The sequence below is a fragment of the Ursus arctos genome, unplaced genomic scaffold, assembly GCF_023065955.2.
Source record: "Ursus arctos isolate Adak ecotype North America unplaced genomic scaffold, UrsArc2.0 scaffold_7, whole genome shotgun sequence".
Lineage (NCBI taxonomy): Eukaryota > Metazoa > Chordata > Mammalia > Carnivora > Ursidae > Ursus > Ursus arctos.
In genome coordinates, this window is record NW_026623089.1 from 30,418,740 (window position 1) to 30,434,150 (window position 15,411).

The 15,411-nt window shown below is 35.6% G+C and overlaps 1 protein-coding gene across 1 annotated transcript in view; it reads left to right on the plus strand.

Moving 5' to 3' along the window:
- The window catches only part of TM9SF3 (transmembrane 9 superfamily member 3), a 70,652-nt gene that overhangs the window by 33,947 nt on the left and 21,294 nt on the right, over positions 1–15,411 (plus strand). The window contains exons 8-9 of the mRNA XM_026493768.4: positions 4,601–4,695; positions 7,909–8,039. Of these exons, the coding sequence (XP_026349553.1) occupies positions 4,601–4,695; positions 7,909–8,039 (226 nt within the window). The remainder of the gene's footprint in view (positions 1–4,600; positions 4,696–7,908; positions 8,040–15,411) is intronic.

Here is a 15,411-nt window from a genome sequence, read left to right on the forward strand (position 1 = left end):
TCTTAAACATTTTATGTCAATCATAATTAAATATTTGCTTATCCCAATTATCTTAGAATTTAAATAGCATAAATGTTATTATTGCAGATAAATTAAATAATGGACAGTAATCTTCAGCTAGACATATATTTTTCTGTTACATGCTAAAACTTACTAGCCTTACTCAACATTTTGGTTGGTTAAAAAGGTTATGTTCCATTAGAGGTATGAGCAGAGTTACTTATAAGCCAGTACTGTTTGACAAAATGAATAGTCATTTTTTTGAAAGCTGAAGATGCAATTACGTTTCTATAAGAAGCACAAGGATTTCACAGTTATTGAATTAGTACTTCATATTTATCTTCCAAACCGGGAGACTCTACAGAGCAGAAGAGAAATAATAATATTTAAGAAATATTTAATATTTATTACATTTATTAATTTTAATATTTAACTGTTAAGTAATAATAGTAAAAAGAGTGGTAGACAAGGCACATAGAAAAATAATTGGATGACTTATCTTACCTTTACATGATTTCTGGTACATTTTTTTCTTTGGGAACAAATTGGTTGCAAGAAAAGTTTTTGGATTATTAGAAAAAGTTGTACATTCACAAAGATCTCCCGTCCCTATTGAGTGGTCCTCTAACCTGTGCTCAAAGAGCTACAACCTCCATGAAGCAGACACATTCTTTTTTTTTTTTTTTTAATTAATGATTTTTTATTATATTATGTTAGTCACCATACAGTACATCCCCGGTTTCCGATGTAAAGCTCGATGATTCATCAGTTGCGTATAACACCCAGTGCACCATGCAATACGTGCCCTCCTTACTACCCATCACCGGTCTATCCCATTCCCCCACCCCCCTCCCCTCTGAGGCCCTCAGTTTGTTTCTCATAGTCCATAGAAGCAGACACATTCTGAGCCTGGGTGGCAGGGGTTATAATTCAGGCACTTCAGACACTGCCCCGTGAAGTTCTCTGTCAGAATGACACTTGTTTCCAGTTACACCTCCTCTATTTCAGTTCTTAATGCAGTCTTTCTTATATATGCCTGGCATTTGGTGGACAAACAGTAAATTGTTGCTGAAAGAATGGCTCTTGATTTTTATGTTAAATATTTAACGATAATAAATTACTGTTTCTTCCTCTAGACCAGAAGCTCCTTGAGAGCAAGGACTCCATCTTAATTTATCTTTGAATTCTCAAAATACCTACTTAAACATGTAGAAGGTATTCAGTGCTTATAAGCTGAAGTGAATGTATTAATCAGTAAGGCTGTTTCTCTGTAGTTTCTGCTATATTTCTTTAATGTAACCATTGCAATTTGTTTACTTTTTTAAGCTTTAAAATAATTGTCCAAAACCTAAACTTCAGTGTTCTGGTGGGTAGTTCATTTTTTAGGATACAGTATATTTCAGAGGAACTAAATCCCAAGTACAAGAAAGACATTTCAAATCTGCCACAAAGGCATGCTTTACTGTAAATACTGGATCAGATTTGTCACTCCTGAATTGACATTGACTGCCCTGTCACAGTCTTCGGAGTTACTAGTGGGCAACCTCTCCTAGAATTCAAGTTTCTGCCTTGTACCTTCTTAGATGTCAGGGTTACAGTTTTGGCAATTCATTTTTTAATGCAGAAGCTCTTTTGCTTATAGACCTTCAACTTCAGAGATAAGAAACTTTCTAATAAATGGTATTAGCAGGCAAGTCATGCACTGTTTAGCCTGTCATTATTAATGGTTTTTCTGTGTTGTGCTTATGTGAGGTGAACATACTTAATTATGTCATTAGTATTAAAGCTATGAGTATTATTTTGATATCAAAGTGACTAATGTTGTTGAGGTTCCATTAGGTGCTTCGTACACTTTAGCTGTTTTAATTTTCATGCCCATCCTGTTGAGGGGCTATTTCTTATTTTCTCCCTTCTCCACACGAGAAAAGTAAAGTTCAGAGAGGTTAAGTAATTTGACTGAGATCGTACAACTGTTTGTAGGGGTGTTAGTAAGCTGGGGTTTGAACCTAGGCATCCTCACTCCACGAGTCGTCTCTTAATTTGCTCTGCTATGGAAATGAAAATACAGGTAATAAAAATACAAAGTAGTGAGAAAATGAAAAACCTTGCACATGACATTTCTAAGACACTCCAGAGTCAGAATGATTCTAAAACATAAAAGGCAGATAATGTAATGTGTGAACATTATTTTGTGTTGGTGATGACCATAGCAATCAGAGAAGAAAAAATAATTAGATAAATAGAGGATCAGTATCAGTGTGGATGCCTGTGAGTGTGTTATTAACTCCTGAGAACGTATAGTGTGGGAGAAGCTGTGGGTAAGTCTGGAAAAATACTGCTGCGCTATAGCTTTGGGTGGACAGTGATGAGCTGGCAAGTGTAAGCAGCTCCTTAGATGTTTCCCGCCTCGAATCTTGGAGAGATGAACAAGTAGGCGGTTCCCTATGTCAGCAGATTTTTCAGTGTAGATGAAGATGGTGTATTTTGGGTGGAAAATGCCCATAGAATATTTATGAACGAAGAGATGAAGGGTATGTCTGATTTTTAAAACGGTGATACTCACACTTCATTTAATGCAGTGTCTCTGGGGATTGCAAGCTTAAATCCCAGGTAGGCATTTTGGACTCTCAGTCACATGAGCATTCCTTTTGAACCCTCTCTGCTAATATTAAAAGCTTCTGACTGGTAATAGACTGGTCTTAGACTAAAGCAGCCTTTCAGTTTTCAGCATGGCTAGGCCAGTGTCAGGCTTCACACACCCAGTTACAGAGAATGAGTCAGATTTTTTAATGATAATCTGAAAGGAAACAGTTTTTGGAGTGCTTGAGTTGTTGAAAAAACAAATTTTGATTTTAAAAACTTTGAGATCCACAGTCTTGTAATTTTTTTTTTTTTTAAGTAAGCTCTGCACCCAACATGGGGTTCAAACTCATGACCCTCAGATCCAGAGTCACCTGTTCTACTGACTGAGCTAAGTGCCCTGAGACTCATGATCTTTGAAACATCGGAATGACATATTCTTATATTACTACCACATTTATATTTAGCTATATATTAATGGGAATTAAATACTATAATGTTTTAACTATTATGTATCCACTTTAAGAAGTTGAGGATAGGTGTTTGGGCAGAGAAGTGCTACATATTTCAAGACTATATGATATCTTTGTATTCTAAATACATAGGTGTACAGTGAAATATAATAATTATTACCCAGAAGGTGGTTATTTTATGAAAATTGTATATCTTCCCAGTACACACATTAGTGTGAGGGTCTTGTAAATTTTCTTTAGAAGAATATCCTTTAGCTCAAACTGAGGTTATAAGTTTTATCTACAGACTTGACTGTACCTTCCTAGTTACGGTAAGGTTCAAAAATAGTCTTTATTGTTAGTGGTTTAAATACATTTCTATATTATGGCAAATGATACTGTCATTTATCATCTTAATAGTTCTCTTTGCAATTAGGTATTTAAAATATTTTGTTCAGTTTTATTCAACAGAAGAGTTGGTCTGAATTCTGTAGATATCATTAGTAGAAGAAGAGGTTAGAAATTGTTGATCTGAGGGGCACCTGGGTGGTTCAGTTAAGTGTCTGACTCTTGATTTCTGCTCAGATTATGATCTCAGAGTCATGATATTGAGCCCCACGTCGGGCTCTGCCCTGGTGTGGAGCCTGCTTAAGATGCTTTCTCTCCCTCTGCTCCTTTCCTTCCTTCTCTCTCCCTCTCTAAAGGAAGGAAGGAAGGAAGGAAGGAAGGAAGGAAGGAAGGAAGGAAGGAAGGAAGGAAGGAAGGAAGGAAAAGAAAGTAAAAGAAATTGTTTATCTGGGTTGATGTTGGTTTGTGGACCTAATGGATTTTTTAAAAATAATTTTTAAGGGGCGCCTGGGTGGCTCAGTCATTAAGCGTCTACCTTCAGCTCAGGGCGTGATCCTGGGGTCCTGGGATCGAGCCCCACATTGGGCTCCTCCGCTGGGAGCCTGCTTCTTCCTCTCCCACTCCCCCTGCTTGTGTTCCCTCTCTCACTGGCTGTCTCTCTCTCTGTCAAATAAATAAATAAAATCTTTAAAAAATAAAATAAAATAATTTTTAATAGTATAAGGAAAACGAAATAGGAAAAGTCTCAGTGTCATACCATTTAAAGTAGTATCACTAATATAGATTGTATTATTTCTACTTTATTTTTTATTTCTATCAGTGGGCAAAAATCTTAAGCAATTAGATTATAAAGAGGAATATTCTAATTATTTTTCTTAACAGATGAATATCCTTATCCATATGATGTGATTGGTTTACAGGGTTGCAAAACAATTTTAGTGCCAGCATCTAATATTTTTGCCAAAGAAATGTGAAATATTTGTTTAGACTGTATTATGAAATTTAACTGCAGATTAAAAAAATTAGTATCAGCCTGTGCAATTTTAACTAGAAATTCATTCACCAGGCAACCTTTTGAGATCCTTTATAGTCCAGGATGATATTTTTTGTGTTGTTAAATTTATCTTTGAAATTAAACTAATGTTAATGTGATAGACTCTATGATATTTTCTTTAAATTGTTGGCTTTAACTTATCACATATGTTGTTTCGCCTTTTTAGGAGGGGATCAATGCTCAGTACAGCCATATTTGTCTATGCTGCTACATCTCCAGTGAATGGTTATTTTGGAGGAAGTCTGTATGCCAGACAAGGAGGTAACTTCCAAGTTATCACTTCGTATTTTTAATTACAGTATTTTACTATGAGGTATTTGGAATTTAAAATGGATGGTACAGCCATTGTAAAATACTTCGTTATCCTGTTTCACATAGTCTCCACCAAACCTGGTCTAAATTGCTTTTATGGAATCCTTGCATTTTATTTCTGAAAATTATGAATAATTAATAGATCATCTCCATTGTCCACTGTGAAGTTAGCCCTGAGGCACATGTAGGAAAGGGTATATTTAAGTTATTGATATTATTTTGCTTTGAGGTACCTTACTCCCTAGATGTGCTCCCTGGGAGGCCTCCACACAGAGTATATAGTGTTACAGCTGGATATCAAGGCATGTTTATGGCTTATGGATAGAGTGTCTGGACTGGAAGGAGAATAGGAAGGAGTGCTATCTATTTCTATTGACTCTTAAATGTTTATCAAAGGACCCTGCACAAAGATTTCTGTTATTCGGTGTCACAGTCTTGCTAAGAGCACTTCATCTTAAATAGCCCCTTGCTTTTTTTCTGTTGTGATCGATGAATGATGGGGGATAATACATAGATGACACTGCTCTTTGGTGTTTCTTTCTTTGATGGCACTCAAGGGTCTTCAGGTTTTTTTGTTTTCCCTGTAACTAGGGTCAGAAAGTACTGAAAGTAGTAGATTTGCGTATTTCAGTTTATGAATGAAGGGTTGTTGAAAGACCTTAAAATTATATTCCTAAGGATAGAGACTTTCTCATGGAATTTTTCCCAGCTCATCTGAAGCAATGTCAGCGTTAAGGAATCCTGGCTTTTAGTCAACTAGACTTACAGGTTACTACACAGGATCATTTAAAATTTCCCCAGGATATCCTGGTTTACCATTGCTTTTTTAAATTGGTTCTACTAGACTTAATGTGGTCTGTATCTTCAGTATAAATAATTCTTTGCCTGAGGGAGTATCATTATGGAGTCCTAATTATTTTAGTTATCATTTCAGTGTCTATATTTTACCTTCAGATATGGGAAACAAGTCTTATACAGGGCTACCATCCTTTGGAAATAAGGATGCCTAAGTTAACTTTTGCTTTGAATTTGACCTGGAAACTAGTTAGGCTGGACCTTCAGAAAAGTCTTCACAGCAGAAACAAATTATTTAAAACAGGAAATTTACTCATACTTGGACATAAATTTGCTTTTAATTTGATTACAAGTTAGGACTACCCAGCCAAACTTTACTATACTTAACTCTTTTTTTTTAGAGAGCATGCACAGGGGTGGGGGTTTTGGGGGGGAAGGGCAGAGGGAGAAGGAGAGAGAGAATCTTAAGCAGGCTCCACACCCAGTGTGGAGCCCACCACAGGGCTCTGCCTCTGAGCTCATCATCTGAGCTGAAATAAAGAGTTGGACGCCTAACTATTTAGCCACCCAGGTGCCCCGAAAGGTTGTTTTCTGATTGACAGTGCCTTGAGAAGGTGTAATCATGTCCTGACATTTTGTCTGAGCGATCCCTAAAAACCAGGTTAATGTAAGAGGTCAGCTCAGAAAATCAAGAATTTTTCAGAGTTATCTCAGGACTTGAACAACAATAAAGCTCAAGGTCTGCACATTGTCCTCAGCGTACTGGATAATCCTCCAGACCCAGTTTGAAGCTAGGGGTGGCCTGGAACTTGACCACAGTCTCCAAGAGTGTGGTGAGAGCAGCAGGAAGCACAATGCAGATGTCTGGGCTACTGATTGTACCCAGTGGAATGTGTGATTCTTTTTGATTTTGGAGGGAAGAGGAGCAATAGAATTGAATATGGAATTTATGAATACATATCTGAATCTGAGAAGATAATGAAAAGTGTAGGAAAAGAGAGTGCTAGGAAAGAGTTAGAATTAAGTAGGAAAAATAATACTTTAATTGCCACCCTTTTTGTGTTTTCAAATGATGAATGCTGAGTCTTAGTGTGGAAAGGAGGAGCTCTTTGAACTTACCTGAGAAAGAAATAAAATAGAGGTGAAAGTTCAGAATTAAGGAGTTTTTCTGGAGGAATGTCAAGATTTGGGGTAGTAATAATATGAGATAGATGTTTAAAAGAGCTTTATATAGGACAAAACAGAAGTTAGGGTATTGCTTGTTTTCCTTATCGTACTTCCTGTTTAGGTCCCTATTGCTTTTGGTTGTCGGGTTGAATTTTAATAGTGATCCAGTGTTTTTGTGTTTTGTTTCTGAGCAGTAGGCAGATGTTTCCTCGACAGTGCTCTTGCTTCTATACTCTGCTGTATTAGAAAGATAGCTCCGTGTTACTCTCCTGATCAATAGGAACATGATTTAGAATTTTTGATTACATAGTTTAAAATTGACATAGTTTCCTTCCTTTGAGTATTTAAATCACAGATGCTCACTGTACAGAATTTTGGCAGGTACAAAGAGGATACAAAGAAATAGTGAAACTGGGGTGCCTGAGTGGCTCAGTTGGTTAAGTGTCCGACTCTTGGTCTTAGTTCAGGTCTTGATCTCAGGGTCGTGAATTCAAGACCCGAATTTTAAAAAAGAAAGAAAGAAAAGAAATAATGAAACTTACAGGTCTGTAGTTGTAATTGTTGAGAGAGAGCTCGTGAGATGCACTCTGTTGTTTTTCCCTTTGAAACAAACAAATTTAAATATATGTTTATAATCATAACTACAGCTAGAAGTAAATTTAAGGACCACTTACACAAGGGGTTTTTTAACTTTTTTTTTTTGTTTTTTTTAAAGCTTACATGAAGCTCCAATATGTAAAACTGTTGAAAATGGATTTGTTCTGGTTGAAGCAGGGCTTGGGGCTCTTTCTTCACCAGTGACTTCAGGGGCACCTCTAGGAAGCTCCCAGACTCCCAAGTACTAGTTTGAAAACACCTATCTAGGCCAACTTGTAGCCCGACAAGATTGAGTGACTTACCAAGGTTCACAGCAGTTCAGTGGCAGGGTCAGGACAGAACACTGGAATATTTTACTATATAGTCCATTGCTCTTTTCCAGTACACCCACTTCAAAAGCTGTGTTTTCATTAGATATACTTGAATAGCTGGACTGGTCTTTATTAGCTGTTGTCCTGAAACAATTATTAGAATGTCAAATCTTAAGATCTTTACATTAGAATTTTAAATTAATAATTTGATGCTAAATAACAGTTTGGTACCTTATGAACATTAATATATGCCCCCCCCACTCTGATTTTCATAGTTTCCTCTCTCTTTCAGGAAGGAGATGGATAAAGCAGATGTTTATTGGGGCATTTCTTATCCCAGCTATGGTGTGTGGCACTGCCTTCTTCATCAATTTTATAGCCATTTATTACCATGCTTCAAGAGCCATTCCTTTTGGGACAATGGTAAGTTACTTGCATCTTACTTTGAGACTGGAAAAATATAAACATTCTATGATGAGGCCTGCTATCTCTCCACAGTACCGCTTAGTAAGGAGAGGTTTGGTATATGCAGCCAGTCCCTGCCCAGTCCTAGAAAGTTAGGTGAAGAAAATTTTTTCTTGATTCTGTGAGCCAGTAAAGTGAAAGTCTGACAAGAGAATACTATACTTTTTATCTGAGTTGGGAGGAACTGGTGACTATATTGTAGAAGGAAAATAAAGAAATGAGGGTGTTTTAAGGTGATTGGTAGGTGGGTGCATTGGTTGTGGTAGGTAGTGAAGCTTGTCCAGAACACATTTTCTTTTTTCAGTAGCAGTGTACTTATTTTTAGAATCTCATTAAATATTTATATTGATAATATATGTTACTACAGACTTTAAAATCCTATTTCATATCTTACCTGTAATCATAGACTTCGAAATATTTTGGATTTTTTAACTACATTAAAACTAAAACACACATATATACCAGTGCTTTACAGAGGTAACCCACAGTTTCCAAATTTTTCCTGTTGTTACCTTTTTACTAGAAACAGAATTGTGGGCCTGGAGTAGACATTAGTTTTAATGTACACTTGTGCAGACGTGTGTGCGTACACTCATATACACACTTAGCAGGGTGCAGGGTGGTTACTGCTTTTCAGGGAGGCTGTGTAACTTGGTCAAGGTCATTCAGATGGTGGCAAAACTGTAACTGGACTCTTTCTGAATTTTAATCTTGTTTTGGTTTTCTTTCAGTTATGTGGGAGTTATCAAATGGTTTCACAAAAATTCCGGGTGATTTTGTTTTATAATCCAGATTTTTCAAAGACATTGCATATACACTTTTACTAAATCTTTGATACTTTTTAGTTAGGAATATTTTTGATAATTGCTTCAAAATTGAAGAAGTTTTTTTTTTTTTTTTGGTTTGTTTTTTTGTTTTTGTTTTTTGTAAGCCAAGGTGAATGATAATAGTTAGGAAGGGGTAAAGTAATTAATTATATTCAGAACTGGAATATAATTTGCTTTATAGTTGTTCCAGGCCATCAGAAAGAATCTGTAATAGAGTCAAGGACTTCTTAAAGATGATCTGCTGAATTAATTATTTTCATAGTGCTTTAAAAATGAAAATTCAGATTCTGCTATAATTTCCTCTTGAAGTTTTGAATAGATGTGGTGAAAATTATATTTTAAAGTTGCTTCGTTGTAAATTGTAGATTTTACCACTCGTAAGTGGGGTTTTAAATGTTAATATTCATGTAATTTGCCTTTAGATAATTTAATAATAAATAACTACTATAATACAGTTTTAGGCTTTATACTGAGCAAGTTTATAAAATTGATCTTTGGTATATAAAGGACTGGCTATTGGTGTTTAACAGGCACCTATAATATCATGTTCTTACTTTGCATTCTAATTTGGAGTGAAGGAATGCTAAGTGAAAGACATTCCATTGCCCTCAAGTTTTAATCAGTTGTGTGATCTAACATCTTTTTTCCTCCTTTTAAAAGTATCAAAATTTGTTTAGAACATGAAATTTAAGAACTTGAGTGAATGTTTGACCTATCTGTTCATTAAGTGTTTTAACTACTGAAATTTGTATTTTTAGTTATTTGACTTGTTGACATTATGAAGGAAGTGGTTATATAGTCTCATAAACTCCATGGTTCTCAACCCTGGGTACATATTAGAATCCTTGGGAATTTTAATAATTTCAGTGCTCTTTCCCAGCATCTGTGAATGGATCTGTCAGCTGAAAGACTTCTAGAGTATTTGTTTCTGAGAAGTTGGGTGCCCCTACTTAACTGAACGCCCTAGTCTGAAAATCAGAGTCTTCAGATATTTCTATATGCTCTTCCCCAGGCTTTAGCTGTTTCTGTCCCCATTCCTTTGATCTCTTGGACATTGAGCCCTTTCTCTGGGTGATCTTGTCCCTAGTACTGTGTTTTCTCAGATATTTCACAATGAGGATTTAAGCCAACCTTGGTAAAAGTGACTTCAGGCTTCTGACTTGCCCTATCAAGGCACCTGAATAATAGGGATTTTGCCCGCCAGGGATCTGGAATTTTGTCAGAATACTGCTGTTGTCACCAGGACTAGCCCAAGAGAAGATTGAAAATGGGAAAGATTTGTCTTCGGACTCCCAACTTTCCTGCTCAACTCTACCTAATTACACATAAAAGCCATTAAATCCTTGTCAGATTAAACTTGTTGAACAATTATCAATCTTCTTAGCTTAATAAAGATAAACATAAGTAGAGGGTGGTGGTAATAATCTGAGCTGATATCTAGTGTCCTAGGTTTAAGGGATGATGCCTAAAGTCAAGAGAGTATTACAAGAAGATTAAGAGAGCATTTAGGGGCGCCTGGGTGGCACAGCGGTTAAGCATCTGCCTTTGGCTCAGGGCGTGATCCCGGTGTTGTGGGATCGGGCCCCACATCAGGATCCTCTGCTGTGGGCCTGCTTCTTCCTCTCCCGCTCTCCCTGCTTGTGTTCCCTCTCTCTCTGGCTGTCTCTATCTCTGTCAAATAAATAAATAAAATCTTAAAAAAAAAAAAAAGAGGATTAAGAGAGCATTTAAATAAAATTTGGGTTCATGGACTGTCCAGAGACAAAGATACCTGTTCCTGAAGTTGGAGCATTCTGGCCAGAGGTCTAGCCTGGCTAAAGGGAAAGGGAGAGAATGCACTGGAAATCAGGTTGATTCTGGGAAGATAAAATCTTTTTCTTTTGGGAATTTGTTCAAGAATGATGATCTGTTATACCCAGGGTTTTTGGTCCTGTGAGAGTTTCTTGGGAATAAGGAAGGTTTTCTCAGGATGTTCTGAAAAGAAATTTTAGGCATGAAGTCTTCTGTGGGCTATAAATCTCGGATCCTAGGTATGATGTTATTGTAGGCTTTCAAGGGACAAAGAACTAGTTGCAGAGTTTTAAAACTCAAAGTTGCAAAGTAGCGTAGGAACTAATAACCTCTAGTCTAATATTAAGCTCAGCATGAACTGATTAATCCTCGACTTATTATACTTTATTGTTTTGTCTCTCAGTGGGTAGAATAGTTGGTGGAGAAGAAACACGAGTCATGAGTGAACCATGGTGTATTTGTCATCTTCAGATCTGTTTTAGTTTGGGGGGGGGACATCTTGAACATTATCAGAAATATGCCATAGGTTTTAGGAAATCCAATTTCACAAATATTTAGGGAAATGCTCTCTCATGAGCCAACTCTTGGACAGTAACTGGGAAAATGGCTTAACAATTGGAGGCTCTCAAAAATGAAATTCATGATATGTGATCAGAAATTACCACGGTGAGGAAAAAATGGAGGCCAAGATTAATGGACAGGTACTATTTTATGATCTCTCAAAGATTGTGAGAAGAATACAGTATACTTAAGTGTAAAAGAATAATAAAGATCTATAAAAATAGTGTTAGACAAACTCTATTAACTAACCTGAACTTTTGATAAATGCTAAGGCAAGTAAGAATTTGTGAAGATATTTTCATAGCAAGACCACAGGCTCATTACATGGGGTCAATGACATAACAGAGTGAAAGAAGAATGGCTCTAACCCATTCTTTCTCTTTTTATTCATTAAATAAAATAATCTTTAAACAAGAAAAAATAAGAGGAAAATAATCCCTGATAAACGGGTAAGTGAAGCCTAGGATAGGTAGGGGGATTGATGGTACAGGAGTACCCAGCCACCTTAGCTGTTAAGTTTGCTGCTTATGTAAGTGACCCTTTAGACACACTGAGAGATCATGCTGATGAGTAATGTTTGAATAACTGTGTAAGGGAACAGAAGCATTGTAAAACTGGACATAAGCAAATTTACTTTTCCGGAAGGGAAAGGAAGAAAGTGGATTCTACCTTACAAAATGTGGTGAACTTGATTAAGCACAAGATTTTAGAATGTTATTAAAATTTATTTTTTAAATCACAGAAACAATGAATATTAGGAGCCATTATGGATTTATTAAAGCAAAAATGCTAGAACAACTTGATTTCCCCTTTTTGGTAGGTTTTAGTAGACAAGAAGAATAAAGGAATATAAAGTATTGATCTTGTTGGACGAGATAGAGAAATGTAGGTGGAATAGTACAGTCAGGTAGACGTGTAATTAAATAATTATAGAATTAAAGAATTGGGATGATATTCCTGATAATATGTCACATACTCTTTTTCAGTAGACTCTTGACTTTGGCCGATTCAAGTAATTGTTAATTTGTATAAAGGCATAGTGATTTGATAATTAAAGTGAAAAAGTATGTGAGATCGGGGAGGAAACTAATAATATGGAATGGTGAAGACAGCATCTAAAATGATCTCACCTGACTCAAATGATATGCCAAATTTGACAAGATGAATTATAGTAAGGACAGAGACATTTGTGTAGCATTTTGTAGTTTACAAACCTTTTTCATACCCCTTATCTTAATCTGGTTTCAGAAGAACCCAAAGAGATAGGCAGAGCTGGTGATACATGCATCATCCCTGTTTTACAGAGCAGAAACCCAGCACTCTTGCAGGGTAATTGACTTAAATCACATTTTGTTTGGGGTGGTGCTGCTGGCGGTGGTGATTTGTTTTTGTTTCTTTATTTCCATCTTCTCTGCCAAGAGAAATTCTAGCTTAATCTGAGAGTGGTGAATGTAGAATGTTTTATGGTTTTTTTTGGTCTGTATATTTTTACAGCCGTATAGAGGTATAATTAATATATGATAAATTATATGTATTTAAAGTATACAGTTTGATGAGTTTGATATATGTACATATTTGGGAAACCGTCAGCACAATCAAAAAAAAGGTATTTTGAAGTCCAGAAGTTTTGATGTGTACCTTTGTAATTCACCCCTTTTATCCTCCTTTTTCCTTCCCTCCCTCCTCCTCAGGTAACCGCCAGTTTGCTCTCTGTCATCATAGATTAGTTTGCGTTACCTACAATTTCACCTAAATAGAATCACACAGTATGTTCTTTTTTGTCCTTTTCCACTCAGAAAATTATTTAAGATTTATTGATGTTGCATGTATTAATAGCTTGTTTCTTTGTATTGCTCAGTAGTATTCCATATATTCCACGGGTATACCACTGTTGTATACCCATTTATCCCGTAATGCACATTTGGGTTATTTCCAGTTTTTGGCTATTACAAACAAGCTGTTATGAGTATTCATATACAAGTTTTCATGTTGGGTATATTTCCAATTGTCTTAGACAAATAACTACAATGGAATGAGTCATATGATAGTTTAATATTTTAAGAAACTTATGCTAAAGTATAACATTGTGTGTCAACTATAGTAAAAAAAAAAAAAAAAAGGAAAGAAGAAACCACTAAACTTTTCCACAGTGGTTTTGTCATTTTACATTCCCACTAGTATTGTATAAGAGTTCCAGTTGTTCCACATCATCTCCAGCACTTGATGTGGTCAGTTTTTTTAAATTTTAGCCATTCTAGTGGATATGTACTAGTGTCTCATTGTGGTTTTAATTTGCATTTCTGTAATAACTAATCATATTGAAGATATTTTTGTGTGCTTATTTGCCATCCCTATTATTTTTTTAATGAATGTTCTAATCTTGGGCTTGTTTTTTGTAGGTTGTTATTTTGTTGGGTGGAAAAGTTCTTTGTGTATTGTAGTTAATAGTCCTTTGTCCTATACTTATTTTGGAAGTATATTCTCCCATTTTGTGGCCTGTCTTTTCATTCTCTTAAGAGTATCTTTTGAAGAGCAAAAGTAATTAACTAATTTATTGATTTTTTTTCTTTATGATTTGTGCTTTTCTGTCCTTTTGCAGGCAGAGGTCAGTAAGCTTTTCTCTTGTGTTTTCTTCTAGAAATTTTATAGTTTTGGCTCTTAAATATGATCCATTTAAGGTCAATTATTCATTTGTGGTTAATTTTGTATATTGTATGAGTTAAGGGTCAAGGTTTTTGTTTTGTTTTGCTTTTATGGCTGTTTAGTTGTTCCAACGCCATTTGTTGAAAAAGTTATGCTTTCTCCACTGAATTGCCTTAGCATTTTTGTTGATCTACTGATCATATAAATGTAGATCTATTTTTGGACTTCCTGTTCTCTTTCATTGATTAATTTTGCATGTTTTTATGCCAATGTCACACTGTCTTGATTACTATAGCTTTACAGTAAGTTTTGAAATCAGTTCTTTTTCAACTTTGTTTTGGTATTTTTAGATTCTTTTTATTTCCATATAAAGTTTAGAATGACCCTGTCAGTTTCTACAAAAAAAAAAACAAAAAAAACAGCAACAAACCTGTTGAGATTTTGATTGGGATTGTATTGAACCTATAGATCAATTTGGGAAGAATTGACATCTTAACAATATTGAGTCTTTTAATTATAGAACATAGCATAGCTCTTGACTTACTTAGGTATCTTTAATTTTTCTCTGCAACATTTTGTAGATTTTAGTGTTTAAATTTTGTGCATCTGGGGTGCCTGGGTAGCGCAGTCATTAAGCGTCTGCCTTCGGCTCAGGGCGTGATCCCGGAGTTCTGGGATCGAGCCCCACATCAGGCTCCTCTGCTGGAAGCCTGCTTCTTCCTCTCCCACTCCCCCTGCTTGTTTTCCCTCTCTCGCTGGCTGTCTCTCTGTCACATAAATAAATAAAATCTTTAAAAAATAATAATAATAAATTTTGTGCATCTTTTATTGAATTTACACCTAAGTATTTTCTTCTTTTATGCTATTTGTAAATGATATTTTTTAAATTTCAAATTCAGATTGTTTGTTGATGGTGTATTAAAAAACAATTGATTTTTGTATATTGGCTTTGCATTCTGCAACTTTGCTAAAGTCACTTACTAGCTCTATTTTCTTTTTTTGTAGAGTCCTAAAGATTTTTTACATAGATTATCATATTATCTGTGAGTAATGACACTTGCATTTCTACCTTTCTGATCCGTATACCTTTTATTTCTTTTTCTTGCTACATTGCAATGGCCAGAACCTCCAGTGCAGTGTTGAACGGAGGCAATGAGAACAGACTTTCTTGTCTTATTCTTTCACTTAGAGGGAAAGCATCCAGTTTTGTGCCATCAAATAGAGTTACCTGTATTTTTTTTTTTTTTTGTAGATGCCCTTCATCAAGTTGGTGAGGCCCTTCTGCTCCTAGTTTGCTGAGAGTTTGTTTTTGTTTTTGTTTTTGTTTTGAATGGAGGTTGGATTTTGCAGTAGCTTTTCTGCATCTTTTGAGATAATCCATGATTTTCATATTTTAGTCTGGTAGTATGGTCACTTATATTGATTGATTTTTGAATCTTAAACTGATTTTTCATTCCTTTGATAAACCTTAGTTTGTTATGATGTATTTATTTTGTATGTTGCTGGGT